At 40.5% G+C, this 24185-nt stretch overlaps 1 protein-coding gene across 1 annotated transcript in view; it reads right to left on the bottom strand.

The window, feature by feature from the left end:
* Positions 1–1683: 1683 nt before the first annotated feature.
* LOC124385596 (solute carrier family 45 member 3) overlaps positions 1684–24185 on the bottom strand; it is a 39290-nt gene continuing 16788 nt past the window's right edge. Inside the window, 5 exon segments of the mRNA XM_046848749.1 lie at positions 1684–4796; positions 4798–4898; positions 8040–8305; positions 11836–12651; positions 19288–19584. Coding sequence (XP_046704705.1) covers positions 4520–4796; positions 4798–4898; positions 8040–8305; positions 11836–12651; positions 19288–19435 — 1608 coding nt within the window. The 5' untranslated portion in view covers positions 19436–19584 and the 3' untranslated portion in view covers positions 1684–4519.

The following is a 24185-nucleotide window of genomic DNA, read 5'->3' as shown; positions in this document are numbered from 1 at the left end:
CCAACAACTTAATGTTTGCAGTGTAAGTGTCAATATTTGCTGAAAGAGGACACTGGTATTACAGATGAAGGGGCATGACTTGGTCTACAACACTGTTTTGGTAGGTGGAACTTGTCAAAGTAAAATCCGAGTGCCATGATCCAAGGTTTCCCAGTAGCACATCACCCAGAGCATCACACTGCATCTGCTGGCTCACCTTTTTTCCCATAGTGCATCCTGGAGCCTACTTTTCTCCATGTACATAGACCTGGCCATCCACATAATGCAAAAGAAAATGTGATTCATTAGACCAGATCTTGATGCTCATGTGCCCATTGTAGGAGGTTTCAGTGGTGGACATGGGTTCTCTGTTCTGCTGACTGTTCACTTGCTACTTAATATGCACTGCCCTATTAACCCTTATGAATAGTTAATGAATGGCAATTACATCCTGGGACCAGAGGTCATGACTGTCTAGGTTGGCGCTAATAATTTAACAATTCAGGCGAAGTTTTTACCCTCTGAATGAAAAGCTGTTATGAAAAGCAACACCAGGTGGTGCTGTTTCATGTGTTTAGAATCAATAGAAATGCGTTTCAATAGTTAGAGACGGAGGGGTTTTAGATCTACCGACTTTAATACACCAGTTTTTTTCCTGTCCTGTTCCTGGCTAATGTAAAATATTTTGACATTGTCCATTATTCGTTTGTGCATCAGTTTGTGAAGGACCACCATGTTGTTAAAGGTTTTTACACTACATGGTGTATAGGTTTTGCGTACACATGCACCTAAGCATAAGATTGGTATGTGGTTTTTGAACGTCCAATTCCAGCCACAAGGTTGTTAGGTTGCAGTCGATTGATCCAAAGGTGTTCACTAAGGTTGAGTTTAGAGATTTATAGTTTATTTAAAATACACTAAAAGTTTGCAGACATAAGAATGGTATGGGCTTTTTGAGCATTGCATTCCATATTAAGTCCCAAATTCGGTATTATAATAACCTCCACTTTTCTGGGAAGATGGTGGTGTTGAGTAAAGTGTGCTAGTAAAGTCAGGTACTGAGGTAAGTGAGGTGAGGAGGCCTGGGGTGCAACGTTCCAATCCATCCCAAAGGTGTTCAATTAAGCTCTATAGCAGGAGAACCTCCACTCCAACCCATGTAAAGCAGATCTTCATGGATCTGGCTTTGTGCACAGGGACACTGTCATGCTGGAAGAAGTTCAAGTGAAGAAGAAAATATATAATACTACCAAAATCTAAGACGTCAACAATTGTGTGCCTCTGTATACTGTGTGTACCAGTGATCATTTTCAGTTTTTGGTAAGATGTTTCTTAGCTGCATATCAATCATAAGTATAGCTCAAAGTTTTCCGACATGAAAATCATGAGGGTTTGAGGATTTTTGCGTTTTTTCAGTAACATGAAAAGCAGCATTTTTTCTCCTTTATACGCTTCAGGAGTGAGAAAACAGAAGCCGCTGAGGGATCAAACTTTAGCTGCTATGAAGTGAAAGGTAACAGGTAACTCGGGCTTTTGCATTCGATGTATCTATAAATGATGAAGTCACATAGTATTCATCAATAAATGAAGATGTCCTGTTGTTTGTGAAGATAACGCTAACTCTGCTGAATCCCCCCCACCCTCCTGCGGATCAGTTTTCCTTTTGCGAACCAAAAAATAACCAGACGTGACATCAGCGTTGTTACAATATGTTTAATTGAATGCAATTCAACTATTAAAATACGTCGTAAAAATCTTCTGCTGGCCAAATATAGTGGTTATAAATTCCTCCCCTGACTGGAGACGAATCAGTTACCGGGATGGCGTTATTAAAGCTGCATGCTCGAGTGTGTGTTCGCTGAGAAATTTCACTCCATTGACCCATGTGTCCTGTTTCACAAGAGCGTCACGTGAGAGGACGGCATCACGTGAGCTTCAGACACCAGAAACACCGTCCACAGAGCTCAGAGGATGTCAGGATGAAGGCATTTTTCATATAAATAAACAGTGTCCTCTTTTTACTTCCATGTAAAGTAAGCTTGTCGAGAACTCCCTGACTCACAGCAAAGACACAAAAACAACACACGTTTTTTTTTTCTTCCTTAGAAACCTATTAAATACATTTAGGCACTTTAAGAGTCGAGGCGTTTCAACCGAGAGGACACGAGGATGTTCTTCAGAGGGTTATTCAAGCAACGTTGATACAAGTTCATCAAAATCAATATAAAGAATCATTGCTTTTCAAGGGGTTTTGGTCCAACATAGTAAATAAAACAAGAGCAAACAATGTAGAGTACACTACCAGTCAAAGGGTCAGACACGTTCCCCAGACGATTTGTTTCCATTTAGGAGCAGCTCCACGTTAAAACAGATTCTGCTCAAGAAGATTCCTAAAAACTCTGTTTAAAAAAATTACAAAAGGAAGTAGTATGAACACTACTATCAATTTAGATGGGGGTTTGTACAAACGTTTGACTGGAGGTGTATTCGATAATGCCAAAAACAACAACGAGTACACCAACTACAACTACAACAACAGCGTCATTACAATGTTACAATGTTACAATGTTACAATGCCAAACCACAAACATATTGCAGTCGGAATCATATATCTGAATTATTGACTGTGCACTAAATTAAAACTCATAAATCAGGTCTTTTAAATAATTTATGGCTGTTTCATGTAAATACACTTCTTATATTTAACTAAATATTACACCAGTAGAGAGAAAAAGAGCTGTGCATTGAAAAAAAAAAAGCACAGGGGTCTGTCCTGAGAGTGCTACTTATTCATTCATACACAAACACACACACACACACACACACACACACACACACACACACACACACACACGCAATACTGCATGCTTGCATTTGCACATGAACTCTCACACACCCATACTGTACCACACATTTCTTGTTTGTGCGTGCACACACACTTTCGGACACACACTATTTCCTGTACACATGCACACAGTCTTTCAGACACACACACCAACACACACGTGCTTGCATTTGCACATGTATATGTACCTATACTGTACCACACATTTTTATGAGTGTGTGCGCAGACACACACACACACACACACACACACACACACACACACACACACACACACATCATGTGCATATACAGACTCTTGGACACACACACACTCTTGGATACACACTATTTTTGGACATGCATCTGCAGACAAGCAAAACTAGTACATATACAGACTCTCAGAAACACAGACACACAGACACAGACACACACATACACACACACACACACACACACACACACACACACACACACACATCGTGTGCATATACAGACTCTTGAACACACTCTTTTTGGACATGCATTTGCAGACACGCAAAACTCGTGCATATACAGACTCTCAGAAACACACACACTCACACACACACACACACACACACACACACACACACACACACACAAACACTTACAAAAACTCTCTTGCGCATATACACACTCTTGGATACACACTCTTTCCTGGACATGCATTCTCTCTCTTGCACACACACTTACACACACACTGTCTCTCACTCAAACACTCCATTTCACACACATGCTCTCTCAGGCACACATTCTCTTTCACACACACACACACACACACACACACACACACACACACACACACACACACACACACACACACACACACACACACTGTCTTTTTATAAATTCATGTCTAAACATAAGTTATTATGCCCTGCTGTATCATCATTTTCATGATGATGATGGTGATAAAGTTAAAAGATTTGTGTCACAAACTGTTTCTGCAGATCATCAGCTCGATTAAATCTCTGTACAAAAATACCCTCGATTGTCATGATTTTAGCTTCTGCCTCGATTTGGCTGTTGGTGCTGTTCACTAGCCACGAAGACGACTCGTCTCCCATGACTTCAACAGATCAGCGAAGCTGCGACAGAACGCAATTCCCATAGGGATATAAATACGTTTGTGTATGTATATATTACGAATGTACAAAAATATATACAGTAAAATAGTTTTGAATGTTTACATCACATATTGGCATTGCATCACCATCTCTCTGATGCAACTGTTGGTCCGAGTTATGTGTGTGTGTGTGTGTGTGTGTGTGTGTGTGTGTGTGTGTGTGTGTTTTCTTTTGGTGGGCACATGATATGAGAGAACAAAAATGCCTGAGCTCTGTGAAGTCGTCTTCACAGCGGTGCTGCACTAAGTAAACTGTGATGATAAGACATGCTATTAGTGCAAAAAATAAAATAAAATGTATACAATTATAACATTAAATATACCCAGTAAATAGGTTTCTCGGTCTGGGCGAATGACCAGCGTGGTGAGAATGACTGGCAGGAAGGATTGTGAGACCGGCAAGATGTGTGGGCAGGCAGGAGAAAGAAGAACAGCAAGTCATCACCCTGAATGACTACAGATTTATTCCTCTTTTTTAAGTTCTAGAGCTTGAAGTCAAAAATCTGTGCCACAAGGACCTTTTTTACTTCCTGGAGTAAAACCCTGGTCTTTCAAATGGATGGTTTTCTTCTAATGTTCGAGATCCTTCTGTTCGAAGATGACCCGTGTGGCAAAATAGACACTGACCGCACCAAAAATGGCAGAAGAAGCGATGTAGGCAGTGACGGATTGCGTGAACTGGACAATCATGCCCATGAAGAGAGAAGGGAAGACCTGAGAGAGCAAGAAAGTGCTATCGAGAATGGCGAAATCCAAGCCCACACCGCGTTTTTCGTAATCGTCTGATCTGTGATCGACGTGCTGAGGAGGGTAGTATTCCAGGTCGTCCTGGCCGTGAGGCGTGGCCATTACGATTCAGATTGCCGTCGTCATTCAGTGCGAGGCGCATGGTTTCAGCGGAGATCCCGTTCGTGTGCGGCTTTTTGGTTTTGATGGTTGGCATATACACCTGTGGGAAATCAGAGTAAAGGGTAAGATCTCAGTAGGACTATCAGAACTATATTTACCGTAATTTCCGGACTATAAAGCGCACCCATATATCATATAGAAATCATATATCTGGTAACTCTGTTGCCAAGAAAAATAAAAAAGCACGAGTTTTGGAAACCTGTCTGTGCTAATATGATTTCTGTTGCAACTGGAGTTAGTGAGCTCTCCCTTCACCCAGACTCAACACGTTACAACGGCTTGTATCTAAACAGTAGCCTACCAAGAAAGTCATTGTTCACTGTCTTCCTCCTTCCTTTCACAACTATTTCTCTCTGGAGTTTATCTTTTGGCATCATCGTGTGTTTAAAAAAAACGTTTTTTCTCCCGATGCCGTGCAGCTCAGAACACAGGTGAGGTGCGTTTTTTTGTTTCCGTTCGGAAATTTAATTGGTCTAATGTTAAGAGGTTCAGTTTTTTGGCTTGAAGTTTGTGAAACCGGGAAAAACCCAGGAAAAATCCATAAATTAGCCGCTTCGTTGTTTAAGCCGTTTGTTTAAGCCGTTTCAAGCTGTTGTTTAAGCTGTTTCAAAACGTGGGTCTGAAAAATACGGTATTAGAATATACAGGTAGCCCACCGAGTTACGATTGTTCAAAAATTTTACAAATATTTCCTTTTTTTACGATACGTTGGGAAACCTTGTGAGATGCCTTACTCTCACTAGATCTCGACAGCGAACAGTTATCTCTGTGTTTATAGCGCATATTTTTTTAGTGGTTTTGGTGTTTCAAATCTTAGCTCTTATTTCTCTCGTGCACACTCCCGCTGACACATACTTATATACTTTAAAGTTTATGTGTATACTGCTAAATTATATAATGTTATTTGTTACATTATTAACCACTTATAGCATATTAACCCATACTGATTACCATTCTTTAAGACTCCTGGGTAGACTGGGCTATGTTTCAACTTACAATATTTTCCAGCTACAGTGGGGTCATTGGAATGCATCTACATCGTAAGTTAGGGACTACCTGTACATCTTATTTTATAGTGTATAAGAATCTGTGAAAACCCTCTTAAATAGTGACATTTAATGACTCTTTGAATTCTATATGAAACGGAAACTTTTAAAGAACATTTAAGTTTAATTTAATTTATTTTTATTTGTATAGTGCTTTTAACAATGGATATTGTCTCAAAGCAGCTTTTTGGAGATAAAGGGTAATAAAAAAAATAGGCTATAAGTTTGTTGCTTACAACTGTAAGTATGTTTTTAATGAGTGAGCCAGTGGTGGCAAGAAAAAAACTCATTGATATGGCATGAGGAAGAAACCTTGTGGAGGAACCAGACTCAAAAGGGAACTCATCCTCATCCTCATCACCGAATGTCCATTCATGAGTTCATCGATTTTAGGGTGTGCAGTGATGCTTAAGATGCAACCTGCCATTGAAGAGTAAAGAACAAATGTTTGAGCAATGAGATTTGAAAGTAGAGGAAAATTACACGTTTTGGACTAAACATTTTGGTTTCGTCTTTAAATCCAGACCAGGCAATTCAATTCCGAACATGAAGTATCATACATATAAACAACCTCTAATACCAAATTACTATGCACTGTGTTACAAGATTATTCCAGAACTGTTCATGAAACATTTAATACAAAAGACTCCTTTTAGATTCAGAGGATCATCTCATCTCATCTGGATTCAGCATATTAATCCGCAAAAAAACGCTGCTTCTCTTTCTCTACCCATCCTGAGGCATTCAGAGATTAAGCCAGCTCCAGTTGTGTCCGACCTCAGAAACATTTCAGACCTTCAAAACGAAGATATCGACTCTGCAAGGATCACAGGACATCAAGAGATGTACCAGCTCCCGTTAGATGCCACTTCAAGAAGATTTCAGACATTGGATTTTAATCATAAACAACCTCTTAATCAACACTCAAAATAACTTTCTGCATGTGCTGTTTCACCATCAGTGAACATTTAAAGCCTCTGGCATGAAGGAGTTGGTGTTGAATGTATAATGAAATTTTTAAGTTGGTTCCACAACTTCATCTGACCATAGAAAGGACCTTACTCATAATCACACACTCATGATATTTCTCACTCTTCCATATTTGTAATGGTTTTATGATTTGTAATCACACACTTGGTGTTAAGAAAATGAGGATGGGTTCCCCTATTGAGTCTGGTTCCTCTCAAGGAGTTTTTCCTTGCCACAGTCTTGTTTTGCAATTGAATTGTTCTTATCCTTGGACTCTTATGCAGAACATCCTTTCATCTTTGTCTTTGCTCTGCTACTCTCTTACTATACTATTTATAATCACACTATCACTGAGAAGAGATGGGTTTCCTGTCAAGGTTTTTTCCCCATGTCATCTTTTCTTTGCCATTGTTTTTTCTCAATACATAAATCTACATGCAAATATTCATTAGGCTGCCTGTTATTTTTTTTTTTTTTGTCAATGTCTTTTGTTCAAATTCCTTTGCAAGTCAAACAGATTTTTAGAGCATGTGTTCGCTTAGATGCTGAATGCATTTGGCAGGAACGTTGCCATGTGTAGCATGTGGTACAAGACTGTAGTTCTTGTACAAACAGTGATCCCAAAGACTCTCAGCACCACTGAGATTAGGGAAATGCTTACTTGTTTGTGCTACAGAAGCAATGAAAACAAGCTGGAATTGTACAATGTTCAACGTCTGTAGCCATGAACGGACCAACGTGAATTTATTGAATAGAAACCCAAAATTATAGAATTTATAGATTTTTTGAGATACTAAAACAAGTATTGGGTGTCAGGGGACATTTGGTATCAGGGGTCATATAAACAAAGATTTGTGACAGTATTTGCTTGTGAAGTTCATGTAAACTGGATAAAAACATGGTTTGTTGTTCTTTCCACCATTGCTAATGCCTGGAATCCTCCTGGGTCCTCATTTGTTGAAAATATCACCACCTACATGAGCTTCTTCAATCAAAGCGAGATACTTCTCTGAGAATACACCTTGATCGATAGTACTTTGTTACGCAGGATCACCCACAGCTCTTTGCATTAATATAAAATTCATGGTAAACTGTTACAGCAGTTGAACATTTTTAGAACCAACTACACATAATTTTTAAAGTGAACCAAATGTTTAAAATCCTACCTCCTTCTCTTGGTGATAGTGGCAGGTAAGTGTGTATGGCAGAGTCTGTAAGGTGGCAAAGGCAAACCCGGTAAGGGCAGACATCCCTGTGACTAACAGCACACTCTTGGAGAAGCAGATGACCAGAGCTGAGAGGGTAAAAGACACCATGCTGAACAGAAAGACCTTCCTGGAGCCGAACGTACACAAAAGCCGGTTCATGATCAATGAGAAGAAGGTTGAGGTAGCACACTGTAGGAACAGCCCCACACTGCCCATACGGATCCCTGGGGTAACAGAAATGGCATCTTTACTGTATATTAGAGCATAATAACCATGTCATGACCATTTTTGTGTTGTTTTTAATGTTGTTCTCACAGCACAACTAAACCACAGACTTAAATAAGATTTATACCAGAAAAGTACAACCCCAATTCTAAAAAAGGCAGAGACTCTCGGAAGTAAAGATGGGCAGAGCTTCACCAATCTGAGAAGGACTGTATCTACAAATTGTGGAACAATTTTAGAATAATGTTCCTCAACATCAAATACAACGAAATATCTGATCATTTACAATACATAACATCGTCAAAAGTTTCAAAGAATGACTGTATGATTCTGTAATGGAAAACTCGGCATTGGTTTATGAACACTTCCAGAAATCGACTGTGAACACAGTTTGGCATGTGATCCACAAATGCAGGTTAAATCTCATGCAAAGAAGAAGGCGAACATGAACATGATCCAGAAACACCAACATCCTCTCTGGGCCAAAGCTCGTTTATAATGTACCGGGGCAAAGTAGATAACTGTTCAGTGGTCAGACGAATAGAAATTTTCATTTCTTTTTGGAAACCAGGGACACCACGTCCTCGAGACTAAAGAGAACCGGGACCAACTGGCTTGTTTCTCTTCCAAAACTCCAGCAACGGGTCTCCTCAGTTCCCAGATGTATACAGACAGAAAACGTAATGTTGCAAACTCAAAATTTCCCCTTAGTATTCTTACAGTATTCTTAACATTTTATGTATTTTTTGTTTTATTGTAATATGGATTTATGAGATTTGCCATTTATTGCATTCTGTTATTTTATTTATACAGTGTCCCAACTTTTTTAGAATTGGCATCGTTATGAAGTGGAAAAATTATCATTCACCATGTAATGTAATGTAAGTTTAATTTAGTAAACATTTGTTTATTTTAAAATCAAATTTTATTTATTTTTTTCACTTTGTTTAAATTGATGCTTGGTGATTGGTAATTGGTTGTTTGATGGTGTCTAAAAAAATGTGAAGAATAAAGAGCAAAAATCTTGAGGGAAGCGTACAGCTGAAAATATACTCATTACATTCTCATTAGTTACTCCGAAATAATAAAAAATTCCTGAGCACAATAAACACAAATCCAGAACTAAAGAAACAACTGAAGAATGAAATAATTTGTCAGTGGAAATATGCAGAACACACAGTACCATTAGACCAGGCTTAACTTGCCTCCTGGGTTTAAATATATGGGTGGCTGTCTTTATAAAGATGGTGCTTTATAAGTTTAGATTATTACAGACAAATTAAATTACAGACAAAGCTAACCTTAAATCTTCCATGGCACATGCTCGAAAGGGCAATAAATTCCTATTTTAAACGACAGAGCCGTCTACACACAGCACAAATTCAGAATTTAAATACAGTCCAGCAGGCCAACACTCTTTCAGAGCAAGATGTCTGATGATCATCTACCCATATGCCAGTCTGGGAGAAATGCTTCAAATTACTTAGCAAATTGGCAAACGTGCATTTGCTATTGATAGTGTACCCCAAGAGACTTTATTTATTTTTACTTGGGTGGGTACCTTTTAGGGAACCACCAGCCTCGCCTCTCCTCAACCCCTCGCCCGCACGGAGTGAAACTCCCTTATACTAAAGTCATCAGCGCCTGGCCTACTTATAGCTCTCTCTTCCTCAGACCCTTTGTCCGTTCTCACAGGTTATGCTGGAAGAACTATGTTGGACTACCCATTCTATCTGGACTGTGTGGACTCCGCCATCCCTTGGCGTCCCCTGTATTTGCTAAACTTACCTTTCCCAAGGACTTCACCGATTCTATAGACATTCCCGGTACGACACCAACTACCCGTATCTCCGGATACATTCCGGATCATAATCCCTTCCCGGTACTGCTACTGCTTTTCTCTGCTCTTCTCTGTACAAACTCATTAATCCTCGCAAAGTGCTACTTCGGTTTCCGCCTGTGTTTGTCCGGCCTCACAGTACCAAGTCGGCCGTTCTGGTATGGTGTTGGAGGATACACATTTGAGATGCTATGTAAAGAAGGATAAGCTTGTGTTTGAGGTATGCGTGCTGCTGGTGGTTGAAGTGATGCAGTGTGTCATGGCCATGCGTCCACCTGGATGTTTAGATGACTCACACAGCACAGTCACTGACCGTGGGTGAAGGTTACCTCAGGTTCACTCAGAAGAGCCAGACATGCTGGCCACGAGTCAGGAAGCACACAGCACCAACTCCAGCAATTACACATTACCAGAGAAAAAACTACTTTTACTACAATTACTTGAGGGGTGACGAACGCAAAGCAGACCACCTCTGACAGAAAACAGGGCTGTAAGTTTTCATCAGAAGATGCAGGACATTTCTGTTAAGAAGCACTGGCATGTACATAAGACTTGGATCTTTTTCCAATCCCATCCACCCATTATAACATTAGCTCCCACTCCTGTGATTAGCAAGAATAACAGTTACATGCGTAATTCCTAAAGCAGCGGGTTATTCAGATGCTCTGTTGGGTGGGTTATTTAGTCCCTGCACCACCAAGATGACAATGCTGGGCAACTGAGCACAATAAAACAAACAAAAAAATGTTTAAACTGAGAATATGTACCATTTTAAGGAATAAAAATTAATCCATTGTGGATTTGATGGCTGTAACACGTCTCAAATAAGTTGGGACAGGGCCATGTTTACCACTGTGTAGCATTACCTCTTCTGTCCATATACATCTGGGAACCGAGAAGACCAGCTGCTGAAGTTTTGAGAGAGAAATGTTCTCCCAAATGTGTCTGATACAGGATTCTAACTGCTCAACAGTTCTGCGTGTCCATTGTTGTATTTTTCGTTTCATGATGCGAAAAATATTTTCAAATTGTAAAGGTCGTTTGTGGAGGACATTGCAAACTGTGTTCACAGACAATGATTTCCGGAGGTGTTCTGTTTTAAAATGCAGTGCCGCCTGAGTGCCTGCAAATCACAGGCTTCCAATACAGATTTTTGCCCTTGTCCCTTTTGCACAGAAATTTCTCCAGATTCTTTGACACTTTTGATGATATTATGTTCTGTAAATGATGAGATATTGAACTGTTTTGCAATTTTATTTTGAGGAACATTATTCTGAAATTGTTCCACAATTTGCAGACACAGTTTTTCACAGATTGATGAAACTCTTTCCATTTTTACTTCTGAGAGACTCTGCTGCTCTAAGAGGTGGCAGAGCTGAAGATGTTGAGATTTTCATTGGGAGTGATTAGGACGGACAGGATTAGAGTTTATTAGAGGGACATCGCAGGTAGGACGTTTTCGAGACAAAGTAAGAAAGGCACGATTGAGATGGTTTGGACATGTGCAGAGGAGGGACCCCTAATGGGAAAAGTCGAAAGAAGAAGAAGAAGAAAAAGAAGAAGAAGAAGTAGAAGGAGTTGTATAACTGAGATAATTGTCGCTCTGGATGAGGGCGTCTGCTAAATGCTGTAAATGTAATTCTCATTCATGTATACAAATTGATCAACAAAAAAGAAGCACTGTCTCACCTTCATCATATTGCTTTCTGGGCACTGTGCCTGGTGCAGCACTGGGCACACCTTGGTAAAGTCCCTCTCCGACAAAGTCTGTGTAGAAAAGCATGAAGCTCACAATGGCCATCCAGCTGCTTAGCTGAGCAGCGCAGAGACGCCTCATGACATAGGGCACATGGCAGTAGCTTCTGAAGATCGCCGGGGTAACCGAGCAGCAGCTTCTGAGCACACATATTAGATAACTTGCCCTTGGGAGGCAGATCTTAAACCGTCTCCGGGACACGTAGCACAAGGAGAGGCATCCAGTCCAGGTATCGGACTCCTCTTTTTCCTCTGATGCCTTCATGGTGACCAGCACGCAGATAACAAAGATAAGGATAAGAAAAGTGAAGAGTCCCTTGGCTTGGCCACCCAGGTAATAAGCAAGTGGACCAGAGCTCCAGTCGAGCAGGGAAAGGAGGTATCCCATGCACGAGCCCAGACTTGTCATGAAGGAGAAGGTTGCGAAGGCACGGGTGCACTCCTCATGCCCACTGTACAGGTCTGACAGAAGCGCTTCCAGCGGCGTAAAGCACACCTGCCCACAGAAGTCTAGCAGCACCACACCCAAAATGAGCAGGCCCACCTGAAGGGGTTGGTTAGGATGGGCGCTGCCACCCCAGCTGAGGTAGGCAGCCAAAACGTCGGCATTAGGGATGATGAGCATGGCAATGAGCACACCCAGAGACAGCAGCCAGATGAAAGGTCGCCGGCGTCCATAGCTACTGCTACAATGGTCACTGGCTGAACCGATGAGAGGGATGAAGACTAGGCCCAGAACTGGACCAATACCTGCAGAAACAAGAATTGACACATATTTTATTTGTCATATCCATACCTATCAATATATATACACTCTGCCCCTGCAAAAAAGTTACACACTAGTATATTGTTGGACCACCTTTAGTTTTGATTACGGCACGCATTCGCAGTGGCATCTTTACGATAAGCTTCTGCAATGTCACAACATTTATTTTTCCGTCCAGAGTTGCAGTAATTTTTTACCAAGATCTTGTATTGATGATAGGTGATTTGGACCGCTGCTCAAAGTCTTCTCCAGCACATCCCAAAGATTCTCAATAGGGTTTAGGTCTGGACTCTGTGGTGGCCAATCCATGTGTGCAAATGACGTCTCACGCTCCCTGAACCACTTTCACAATTTGAGCCTGATGAATCCTGGTATTGTCATCTTGGAATATGCTCGTGCCATTGGGGATAAAAAAAATCCATTGATGGTCATTCAGTATATTAAGGTAGTCAGGTGACCTCATTCTTTAGGCACATAACGCTGCTGAACCGAGACCTGAACAACTGCAGCGACCCCAGATCATAGCATAACATCATAACATCTTTTCAATGACCACAGTATGTGTCTTCCGACATAGTTGTTTAAGAAATGAGAAGCTACTCACTGCATCAGTTTGGGTTAAATACCTTGTTGCCAGCTGAAACATAATCATCCATGCAGTAATTATCCAATGGGAGGCCTTTACCTACTGTATTTGCTTAGTTAAATCCAGGTGGTGACTTTGTTTATGGAGGGGCAGTGTGTGTGTGTGTGTATACTGTATATATATATATATATATATATATATATATATATATATATATATATATATATATATATATATATATACACACACACACACACACACACACACACACACACACACACACACACTGCCCCTCCATATAGAAAGCCATCTTTCACATTGTATGTAAAAGATTCTGGGGAAAAAAAAGTAGTTTAGGATGGGATTAAAAAGAGATTCTGCTTCTGGAAAAGACAAAAGCAAGGCCCCCAGAAAGGATCAGTGCCTGCAGGATGAACTATATCTAAATTTGGAAACGCAAAAACGTGAACAAGCTGTTCCATAACAATGTAAATTACAGACTCAGCATATTACAGCATCAGCATTAATGCAACGATAATGAACTAATGCGAATGTAATGACTGAATATCAGCTCTTCTCCCCCAAACCTCCCGTTTCTACTTCCTTTCTAATTAAGGAAGATGACTAAGACCAGTTTGCTGGGCCTAAATTTTCATTTGATTTCCATCCAAATTCTCACGGGCTATTTCTAGCCGCAGCAGAAGCGGATAATGAGTTGAGGAGATGTTCAGGAAGATATTAAGTTCACTGTGGAAATACCGTATGATGTGGTGCATTGCCGGCTCAGAGATGAGTCAAAGGTACAGATAGCAGTCGTTATTATTTTCAAAATCTGAAATGGATTTAGTTTCTGATGTTGCTCTGTAAAAAAAAATGACACTCGAGTCACCCAAATGGGTGGACAGTTGATTGATGCTATCTGATAACAAATAATCTTGGCCCAATCAAAAAAGAAAAAGGGAACAGAACAAAAAGCAGACCCTCTGTTTGAAGTTTCGTAATGTACATATAATAGGTTTGGAATAACACACCGAAAACAACACAATAATTCACGTCTGATTTGAAGGTGTTGAAGCAGAACCTGACAAAGCATGTTATTCCTGCAGTCGGGTGTCACTATGGAAGCCGAGGAAACGGATAGCCGAGGGAACTGTCTGGCCTTAAAGAACTTTATCAAAGCAGATCCGTCTGCGAGGCAGCATGCATCTGGCTTCAGTTTCAACGTCGTTCAGAGAGTCAAAAGGGCTATGGGAATTTTTGGTCTCATTCATTGTACATCTTTTAGCGATCTTCTCTTCCTATGGTCCCAAAGTTTTGGTGAAAGTTAGCTATAATGGCTAACAATGCTAACTTACGATTTAAGTGACTGTCAAAGTTAGCAAGAGTCATTTAAGGTTGTTGAGTTTGGAAAAACAACCTTCTTCGACTGAACCCTTACATGCAATTTAGCTGGCATTTAAATCTCAATGAATCTCAATGGGGTGCTCACATTTCTCACAAAAGTGACGTACGGACCCTTTTAATGAGACACACAAGTATAAACTTGCGCGCACACGCGCACTATGAAACAATGCGGCGGTGCTTCTGACACACAAATGCTGAGGAGTATTAGGGAGATGCTCACACAAAGCCCCACAGGGGGGGCAGGAGCCATTATTTTTGGGCAGAAAGACACCAGCTGTGAGACACTGACACACCATTGTAGGAGAACAGAACAGCAATCACAAAGAGGACTTAAAAAAAAAAGCCACCTTCAAACTTCTGAGCAATAGCAAAAATGGAGCTTGATATATCAGAGTTTGATGAAGACCCATCTTCAATATTTTGTTAACTTTTATATAGTGTTTATTCAGTTCCACTATAGACGCTGTGTTTGTTCTGGAGCGTTTCGAATTCTTTTACCATTGTGAGTTTAGCAAATACGCAACGCCTGCCAGGATGGATGAGATTGCATACAAAAGGCTCTTTCTCTCGTGCTCTGCAGCTGTTGACAGGGGAAAGTGGTGCAATAGTGTACATTTTCTCACCATATATCTCTTCTCCACTCCTCTACAAGTGATCTGTGTGGGTTCAAGGCCAGGCACAATTGTGAACATTGATCCTTTGTCTTTCCTGATTGTCAAAAACACACAAAAGAAAATCATCTGCTTGGGTAGAAGAAGGCAGCAGACTTGCATCTTAGGCCATGACTGCATTAACACTTTTTTTTTAAAACGCACATTTTTCTCTCCGTTTTGGCCTTGCGTCCACACCGAGACGGCGTTGACGAAAAAACTTTTTAAAAAGTTGATCAATCTGAAAACGTTTGAGAACGATCTTAGTCTCATCGTTCTAGTCGTCGCCGCAAAATAAACCATGTGCGGAGATCCTTTAAAAAACGACTGAAAAAGAAAAGTGTGGATGTTTTTTTAAATGAAAAAGCCATTTATCTGGAATAGTGTAGCCTTATCATAGTTTCACGGCTTCGGTTATGACCAGCTTCTGGAACTCAGATGTGCTCGAAAATCCTATTAGAACATCTACGGTTTAATCAGCATGAAAGACACCTGAAGACTAAGCTTTGATTTGTTTTGTTTTTTCAAGAAAAACAGGATGCAGGACATGAAAGTGAAATGGTGAAATGGTGAAATGCTATCCTTTAATTCATAAACCCATGTTCTATGCAATAGAAAACACGAAGGCAGGACTGCAGCGTCTTGGGTTGAGTAAGTAGTGCTCACACTAGACCAGTTGTTTGGTGCACATCTGGAAAACATTTTTGTTATCCACCAACATACACTGAGATTGTTTTCCTGTGCGTTTCTTTCATTTTTTTGTTAGCCATGTTGTTAAAATACACTATATTACTAAATGTTTGCAGACATACGAATAGTATGGGCTTTTTAAACATCGCATTCCACAATGCAAGTGAAGTGCGCTAGTAAAGTCAGGTACTGATGTATGTGAGGTGAGGAGGCCTGGGGTGAAATGTTCCAATTCATCCCAAAGGTGTTTAATAGGATCTATAGCTCTACAGCAGGAGATCCACTCCAACCCATGTAAATCAGATCTTCAGGAAGCTGGCTTTGTGCACAGGGGTATTGTCATACTGGAACAAGTTTGGGTCTCCTAGTTTAAGTGAAGGGAAAATTTCATGCTACAGCATCCAAAGACGCCCTGAACAATCGTGTGCCTTTGGCATTGCAATAACAATTTTGGAAAGAACCACATATGGCAGGGAATGTCAGGAGTCCCAATGCTTTTGTCCATATAGTGCACATTTGATCTTAACTGAATGAGATTTGATTTTACTCTAAAATATGTACAATACAATACAAAACTGATCCTATAAACTCCTTTGAGAAGAGAAAACAGGTCAATAGAAGTCATTGGCGTCTATGTTGAGGCCTTTACTGCCAACAAGCCCTGATCTTCTACTTCTAGTTCTTTTAGTAAATCTCAGATATTTTGGTTAGAATATAATATTTCTGATCTTCTGGTTGAGCTACTGATTACATATAAATCCTACAAATATTCAACTACTCGTTCTTGAGCTACAGTATCTTGCTAAGTGATCTCTTGTACACACTATACAAAGCAAATGAATGTTCAAAATGGGCTGGACTGAATTGTGCACACAAAATCCTCCAGAGAGTTTGAAGCATGGCATATGGTAGTGTAGAGCCATTAAAATTTCTTGGCTACAAGTCGCTATTTAATTATCCCTCCTGCCTGGAGACACATCAGAAATTAATAGAGCCATCGCCAAGAAAACTATCCTGAGGAACTGGAAATGAAGGAACACCATCAATCTCACTCACAGGAAGAAAAAGAGCTGTGTTTTCAGAACCTTACTACTACTGTATACCTAGAACAAACAACCACAGCAAGACTGGAATCGAGACACAATAATAGCACAAAGCCAGGGTCACACTTGTACCTTGTATCACCCTAACAACACAGACCACACTTTATCAGCCATATAAATGCTAGAAATTCCATATATTCATTGCACAATTTTCATATATTTTTGCCAACTGATGAAAAGCAACACAGGTTGATTTAAGGTTAAGGCCTTGAACTTTGGCTTTGAATATTATAAGTTCAAATCCCAGCCACACCACTTTGCCACTCCTGAGCTCCTGAGCATGGCCCTTAACCCCATACCTGGTTTGTTGTATGAATGAGCTAAATGTAAGCTGATCTGAATAAGAGCTTGGACAAAATGCTTTAAATGCATGTTCAATAAAAGTGCAAAATAATTAATCTGTCTATCATATTGCACCATTAAGCTTGGATGAAGGATGTACCAAGTCCTGAAACATATTCACGTGAAGGTTTAGCTTAAATCACTGTAACTGAGAATGGGCAGCGACGAAGCTCATGTTCATCCTGAAACCCCTTATCATAGTTTAGAAACCGACCTCACTTTGAAGAAGGATGTGATGTCTATGGAAGCATCTGGGAGGTATTTCCAGGCTGATAATGGTTGCCATGTTCAAATCTGGCCTCATGGTCGTCTACAAATAAGTCTGGATTGGCTTCTAAGGGTCTCATCTAGCTGAATTGGATCTCTAATTACAAGAAAGTACTATATTAATATAAACGTTTACACACAATCACCTTCAAAACAGTCCCCTTGCACAGTAACACAGCGCTCCTGCCACTTCTGGAATACGTCCTGGAAGTCTTCTTTTCTCGTGTCAAGTACCTTCTGTGATTTGCGCTAGATTTCCGCAGCGGTGTCAAAACAACAAACGTTGGGCTGATCTTCATCTTCAAGAAGAGGACGAACTCAGCAGGAGCCAAATCTGGCAAGTAGGGTGTGTGCAGAAGTGAGATAATGTGTTTCTGCAAGAAACTCGCGTGTAAGGAGGATCAGAGAGCGGTCAAACTTCAACGAAACAGGACATTTTGGAACTAGGATTTTGGTGACACTGGGGGGCGTCAGTGATTGTTGTCAGCTCATTTAAACCCCTTGCCATTAGTTATAATGGAGCAGTGCACAACAAACGTTTGGCCTGTATCCCAGACTCAATAGTCTCTGGTGTGCGGGCCATTCAACACCACCTGGGGACTTGAACCCGTTTCTTCAAAATTAGCAGGGGGGAAACTATTAGAGATCGCCCGGTCGATTATTCGTGCCAATTTCTGGCATTTTCAATTAATCGGCATTGGCTGTTTGGGCCGATTAATAGGCAGGCGTATGTGACACACCAAACCGTGCATGTACATATTGCGCTTGTGAGAGAACACAACTCTCCCATACCAGCAGGTGGCAGTTTTGGCATCCAAACAGGAAACTGGAGGAGATCGAACTGTAAATATTTAAAGCTAGCAGCTTTTCCACTTGCCGCTATCATTACTAACGGATTACGTGTAGTTTTCTTTAATCATACCTGCTAATTTGCAAAGACAAAGAACGATAACTGTCTAAGTGATAACGATAAGTGTCTGCGTGTTCCCAATTCACTCCATCGTCGTTTGCTTTCGTCAGTTCAGTTTTTTTCTCGTGTGCTCATTCGCTAAGCTGAACAGCCAATCAGAGTTCTCAGAAAACATCTAAAAAAACCGCCCAACCATCAGCTTGGTGGGTTCCGGACTTTAAGTTATCTTAACTTATTTTTTGTTCTTAATCTAACCTTATATATTTTATTGGTTAAATATGATGCTGCTTTTGGTGAAAAAAAAATGAGAATAACAGTTAACAACTGTTAGCGAGATAATGAGCGAGTCTTCAACCAGGTGTAGTTTAGGCTACAGGTAGGCACGGGTACCAAATCAAGTACACTGATTGCAGGAGCTTGTGTTGTTCAATAAATGTTCACTTAAGCAATTTTCTGTATCACTTCTTATTAATTAACTGCTAGATACAATTAAAATAAAGGGGGAAAAAAGAGGGGCCAAAAAAATCTGTGCCACATATTGGCCCTGAATTCTAAATATCGGCATCTGCCACAGAGGTCACATTAACAAGGTCTAAATATTGTGCATGTTCAAAATGTTCTACAAGTTTCTATCCTTCAAATCCTTAGCAATGAGAATGCAACCATACCTAGAACCATGGTCATGTACTTCTCCTCTATGCCCGCCTCCAGCAAGAGTGGTGGTACGTAGGTGATGCCAGCTGCCACACAGATCTCCAGGCCACAGGAAAGTAGGTTGAGCAGCACCAGATGATATTGGGATCTCCATCCAGGCATACTTCCCGTGGACAGGGGGCGCTGAGGAGGTTAAGAGCGATCTACTCTGATTTGTAGGTTGGAGGTGCGAGGTGAGTAAGAGCTTCGGTAAGTGCTCTCGGGGAACTCAAATCTTCTGGGGCATCCATGGGGTCATCAGCATTCTGAATCTGATAGACAAGAGAAGGCATTGATATTTAAATATGAGTAGGCTACATAGTTGGTGAACAATTTCTGGAGAATTTATTAAACAAATAATTCTCCCCCCAAGGCCACAATCATTTACATATTTGACATATTTTGTGATCTAACTCACGGAATTGTCTCACACTGTAAATATATGACGTTGGCTGGCATGACAGTTCTTGCGCAGGAAGATTATAGCGTATTGGTGGCATGTTGGGAATGCGGTTCATTGCTCAACTTGTCAAGTCTCGACTGTGAGAATATTGTTATCGGAGAAGCCGTCGGTCTGAGATCAGTGGTGTATCACAAACATGACATCATGCATTCCTACATGGTAATGTTAATTTATACTTAAAACTCAAAATATGCCTCAAATGTTTTTTTTTCTTAATTGAAGCGGCGTGTTTTATTGATTCATTTGCTTCCTTTTTTCCCCATTTGTGACTGATGGAGGTAGAGAGAAAGAGTAAGAAAGAGAGACACACATTCCTCAGTTGCTTTCTACCCCCCCAAGCCTCACCCACAGGCCAGGGCCAGGACATCCACTCCTCTGCCCAAAATCAACCAACCCCATCTCTCTCCGCTCCATCATTAGCTCATTCCCTGGGGCCTGATTAGAATAGGCCATGTCAAGAGCCTCCTCACTACTGCCTCTAATTAGCATCCATTGTCCTTAGCACTTCCTGTGGGCTTGCCAAGTCTTGAGTTTCTGCTGTGCACAAAGCAATATCATGTACTGTCTGTTTTTTTTTCTGTCACAGTTCATAAACACACACAGAACAAACTGATCCTGATTTGGTCTGAGAATGATTTTTTCTCAGTGATATTATTTTATATATTCCCTTTTACACTCGATTTATGTACCATGGTTATATTTATTCTAGAGCTGAAATTATTCCTCAAGTAACTCGAGTTATTCGAATAGAAAAAAGCATAAGGGCAAATGATTTGCCTCGATGCTTCGTTTAGTCCATTCAACTACACAGAGAGCACTGTGTTTCCCCATGGACCATTATTACTGACGCACCACCACTGGACCACTCTGGGGTCTCATTGATAAGCGTTGCGCACAAAAACGGGGATGGAAACGTGCAGGGCTCAAAGTTTAATTACAGGTGCGTTTTCAGCCATGTTTTGTGTGTATGCCACGTTTATAAATGAGACCCCAGGACAGGTAAAACACAGAAGACGCTAAAGAATGAAAAATTGGGGAATGGAGAGAAAACGTCGAGGGCCAAGGAGAAGATTCAGAACACAACAGGAAGTATTTCATTTATGATTTTTTTCATTTATATATGCATGAATGGGATCTTTCTATACTACTGTACCATGTGGTAAAAAAATAACAAAAACAAATTAAATTAAATAAAAACAACTATGATAAATGGTAGCTCAGTGATTGAGACATCGGCCTGCTGACCGGAAACACACTTAAACCACGACTGAAGGTCTTTAAACCACAACTGCTCTGCTTTCTAAATTAGATAAGTTGCTCTGGATAAAGGCATCTGTCGAGTGACAGAAATGGAAATTTTCTGTCTGATTTACAAAAAGTGAACTATATGACAAAATGTAAAAAATATTTAAACCTTTGTGCGATCAGCAAACGTAGCAGCGTATGCTCCGCCTTTGACTCACGAATCGGTGTTCGTCCACCACATACAAATATACAGTATAGCTTATACAGTACTGTACTACAAATTAATCTGTTTTGATATATATATATATATATATATATATATATATATATATATATATATATATATATATATATATATGTGTGTGTGTGTGTGTGTGTGTGTGTGTGTGTGTGTGTGTGTGTGTGTGTGTGTGCAGTTAGTCGCCGACTTATGATGGAGATGTGTCTGATGACTGATAAAATCTATGCACACACACATAAACACACACAGATTTCCTGAAGTAGGAGACCCAAATCTGTTCCAACATGACAATACCCCTGTGCACAAAAACCAGCGCCATGAAGATCTGCTTTAAATGGTTTTGGAATGGAACATCTTGAGTAGCTGCTGTCGAGCTCTGACCTCAACCCTATTAAACATTTTAGGGATGAATTGGAAGGGTGACTGCACCTCAGGCTTCCTCACCTCACCTACATCAGTTCCTGACCCTTGAATCTGAGCCAGAGAGGTTTTGGTTTCAGTGTTAGAGCCATGTTTAATTCAGTGTTCAAGGTTGGGTTACTGACTGGAAAGTTTAAAATCAGAAAACCACCATGATGACATTTGGTGGCACATTTATAACAGTGCATATAACTATACAAAGCTTCCCTGTCCTTTAACTACAGCATGGTGTCATTTTCCAACCGCTCACAAACACCATTGAGTCTAATGAGCTGCTGAGGGAAACACATAACCAAGCACTTCTTCTGACAAGCCTCCAGGGCATAACATATCAGAAGGGAAGATGACCTTGCAGATTGATGTCAAGACATGTCTACAATCAGCTCAAAGCTCTCCCAACATCCCAAACCTAAGTGAGAAATCCTTCAAAACCTAAGTGAATTTTTATCTATTTTTTTTTTTTATAAATAAATGTCATTGTTTTATCACATTCTACATGGAAAAATAAATTAAATAATGAAATTCGGGTTTATATTTGCGAAACCACAAACTGACCAGATTCTCTCCAGGCTCTGTCTTTTGGGGAACTGTGACTGCTCCTGGGACATAAAAGCTCTTCAATCTGCACAAGTCCTCAATGCGCTCGGGTTCAGCGAGGGCAATGTGGTCTGTCAGTGTCCTCCAAGTCTCTACTGCACCATCTGAGATTGAGGGATGTGAGAGAACACTGAGCAGTCATCGCCTTCCAGGAGGGACCGAAAAAAAAAAAACAGCCAGGTGCTATATTCATATTTGGTGTGAAATTCCTCCAGTAATGCATCCCCATCTGCTCTAATCAGCAGACAGAACGTGAGCAATCTTCGTTAAGACTCTTTATTTTTTATTTTTTAACAGAGACTTGGCTAATTTGTATGGCTCTTTAACAGTGTCTGAGATGATCACTGATGTAGACTGAAGTCAGAAAAACAAGAAGTCTGTGAGATCATGAAACTCCTGTAAGCGGTGTTAATGTTCTCATCCACCAAGGCAAACTCAAAGCTCAATGATCTTCAGAGCTCTCAAGGCAAGAACTGGTGGGGAGTTTGCCTCAATGCCAACACTGCTCTTTAACACACTTGTGCAAACCTGAAAAGAGCTCATCAGGGAACTCGGTTTTTGCTGCCCCAATTCGTAGACTCCTAAACCCCCACTCATAATGGCTTTCCTGTTGCTGCTTTCCTTCTCACCACATGCTGCGTTTCAAGGTCATTCCCCCCTCTGACCTGCAGTCTAAGAGAACTCTGACAAAAGATCAGTCAATGAGTAGTTTCATGTTTCCTCATCTGCCTTTGATGGTAAAGATTTGAAAGAAATCTGCAAAATCTCTGTGTACATGCATCTCTGTATAAATGAATTAATCCGATCAGACGAACCACAGCCTACAGCAGAAATCATAGTCTGACACCTAAATCGAATTCGCAAGTTCTGCATGAGTCGAATCAAAAGCAAAGACTTCAAGGAGTAGAAGTGATATCTGAGACTTACCTCTCAGTCTCAGCATGTTGGTCGACTTGAAATTATTTGTCAACTCATGCCCTTGTGCTATATTTCATTTGAAATGTCTTGTGTAGTTTTCATACTATTTGGGGCACAAAGCACCTTTTTTTCCTGCAATCTGTTGATACAGACCTTCTTTTTTTTATCTTGAGTGGTTGTTGTGGATTTTGAGGAGTCTAAGCCTGAGGAAAGGGAAAGGGGGGTAGGGTTCTCCTACTTCTTTTGACACCACGAAATGCCACATTTCAAGACCCTATTCAACACCCCATCTCACACCACCTCACCCCATCACCACCACCCCCTATGGCACTGAGGAGCATAATCACCAAACAGAAAAGGCTTTGTGTACATTGAGTCAGGGTTAGTAATCTGATCCACTAAAGAATCAAGTCTTTTCAGTTAAGGTATTATTAACATTGGAGGCGTGTAGAAACAACATAAAAAAAAAAAGAAAACGGAATCAGGAATCTCGACTGAAGAAGAGACAGGATAGCTCCAAAATGACATTACAACCACAAGCAGCAGTTAAGGCATATGCTTAGGAAACCTCAGAAACCTCCATGTGGTGGTGAAGCTCGACAGGAATGAATGAAACAACCAAACCCCTTCTTATGCTAACATTTGGACTGTGCTAGTTCTGATTCCGGCTGTCTTGAATGCCGCAAAAATGTCTGGCTTCAGTCATTTTGGAAAAGACTATAGGAACAACATCAGCCTCTGTTTATTCACATGGCTGTCCAAAATAACAAATCTGCATTTAAAACTGACCTTCCCTAAAACGAAAAGACACAAATTGACTACACAAAAATTGTAAAAATTTAAAAAATCCAGGACAAAGAAATCGGGAACATGTGATTATAAGATTGGTATGTGCGTTTTGTACATCTAAATAAAAATTTGGCCCCCGTTTGCTGTTTTAATAACCTCCACTCTTCCAGGAAGATGTTCCAGTAAATTTTGGAGTGTGC

The sequence above is a fragment of the Silurus meridionalis genome, chromosome 5, assembly GCF_014805685.1.
Source record: "Silurus meridionalis isolate SWU-2019-XX chromosome 5, ASM1480568v1, whole genome shotgun sequence".
Taxonomy (NCBI): Eukaryota; Metazoa; Chordata; class Actinopteri; order Siluriformes; family Siluridae; genus Silurus; species Silurus meridionalis.
The sequence above is the reverse complement of the archived record's forward strand: the minus strand, read 5'-3'. Positions and strand labels throughout refer to the sequence as shown.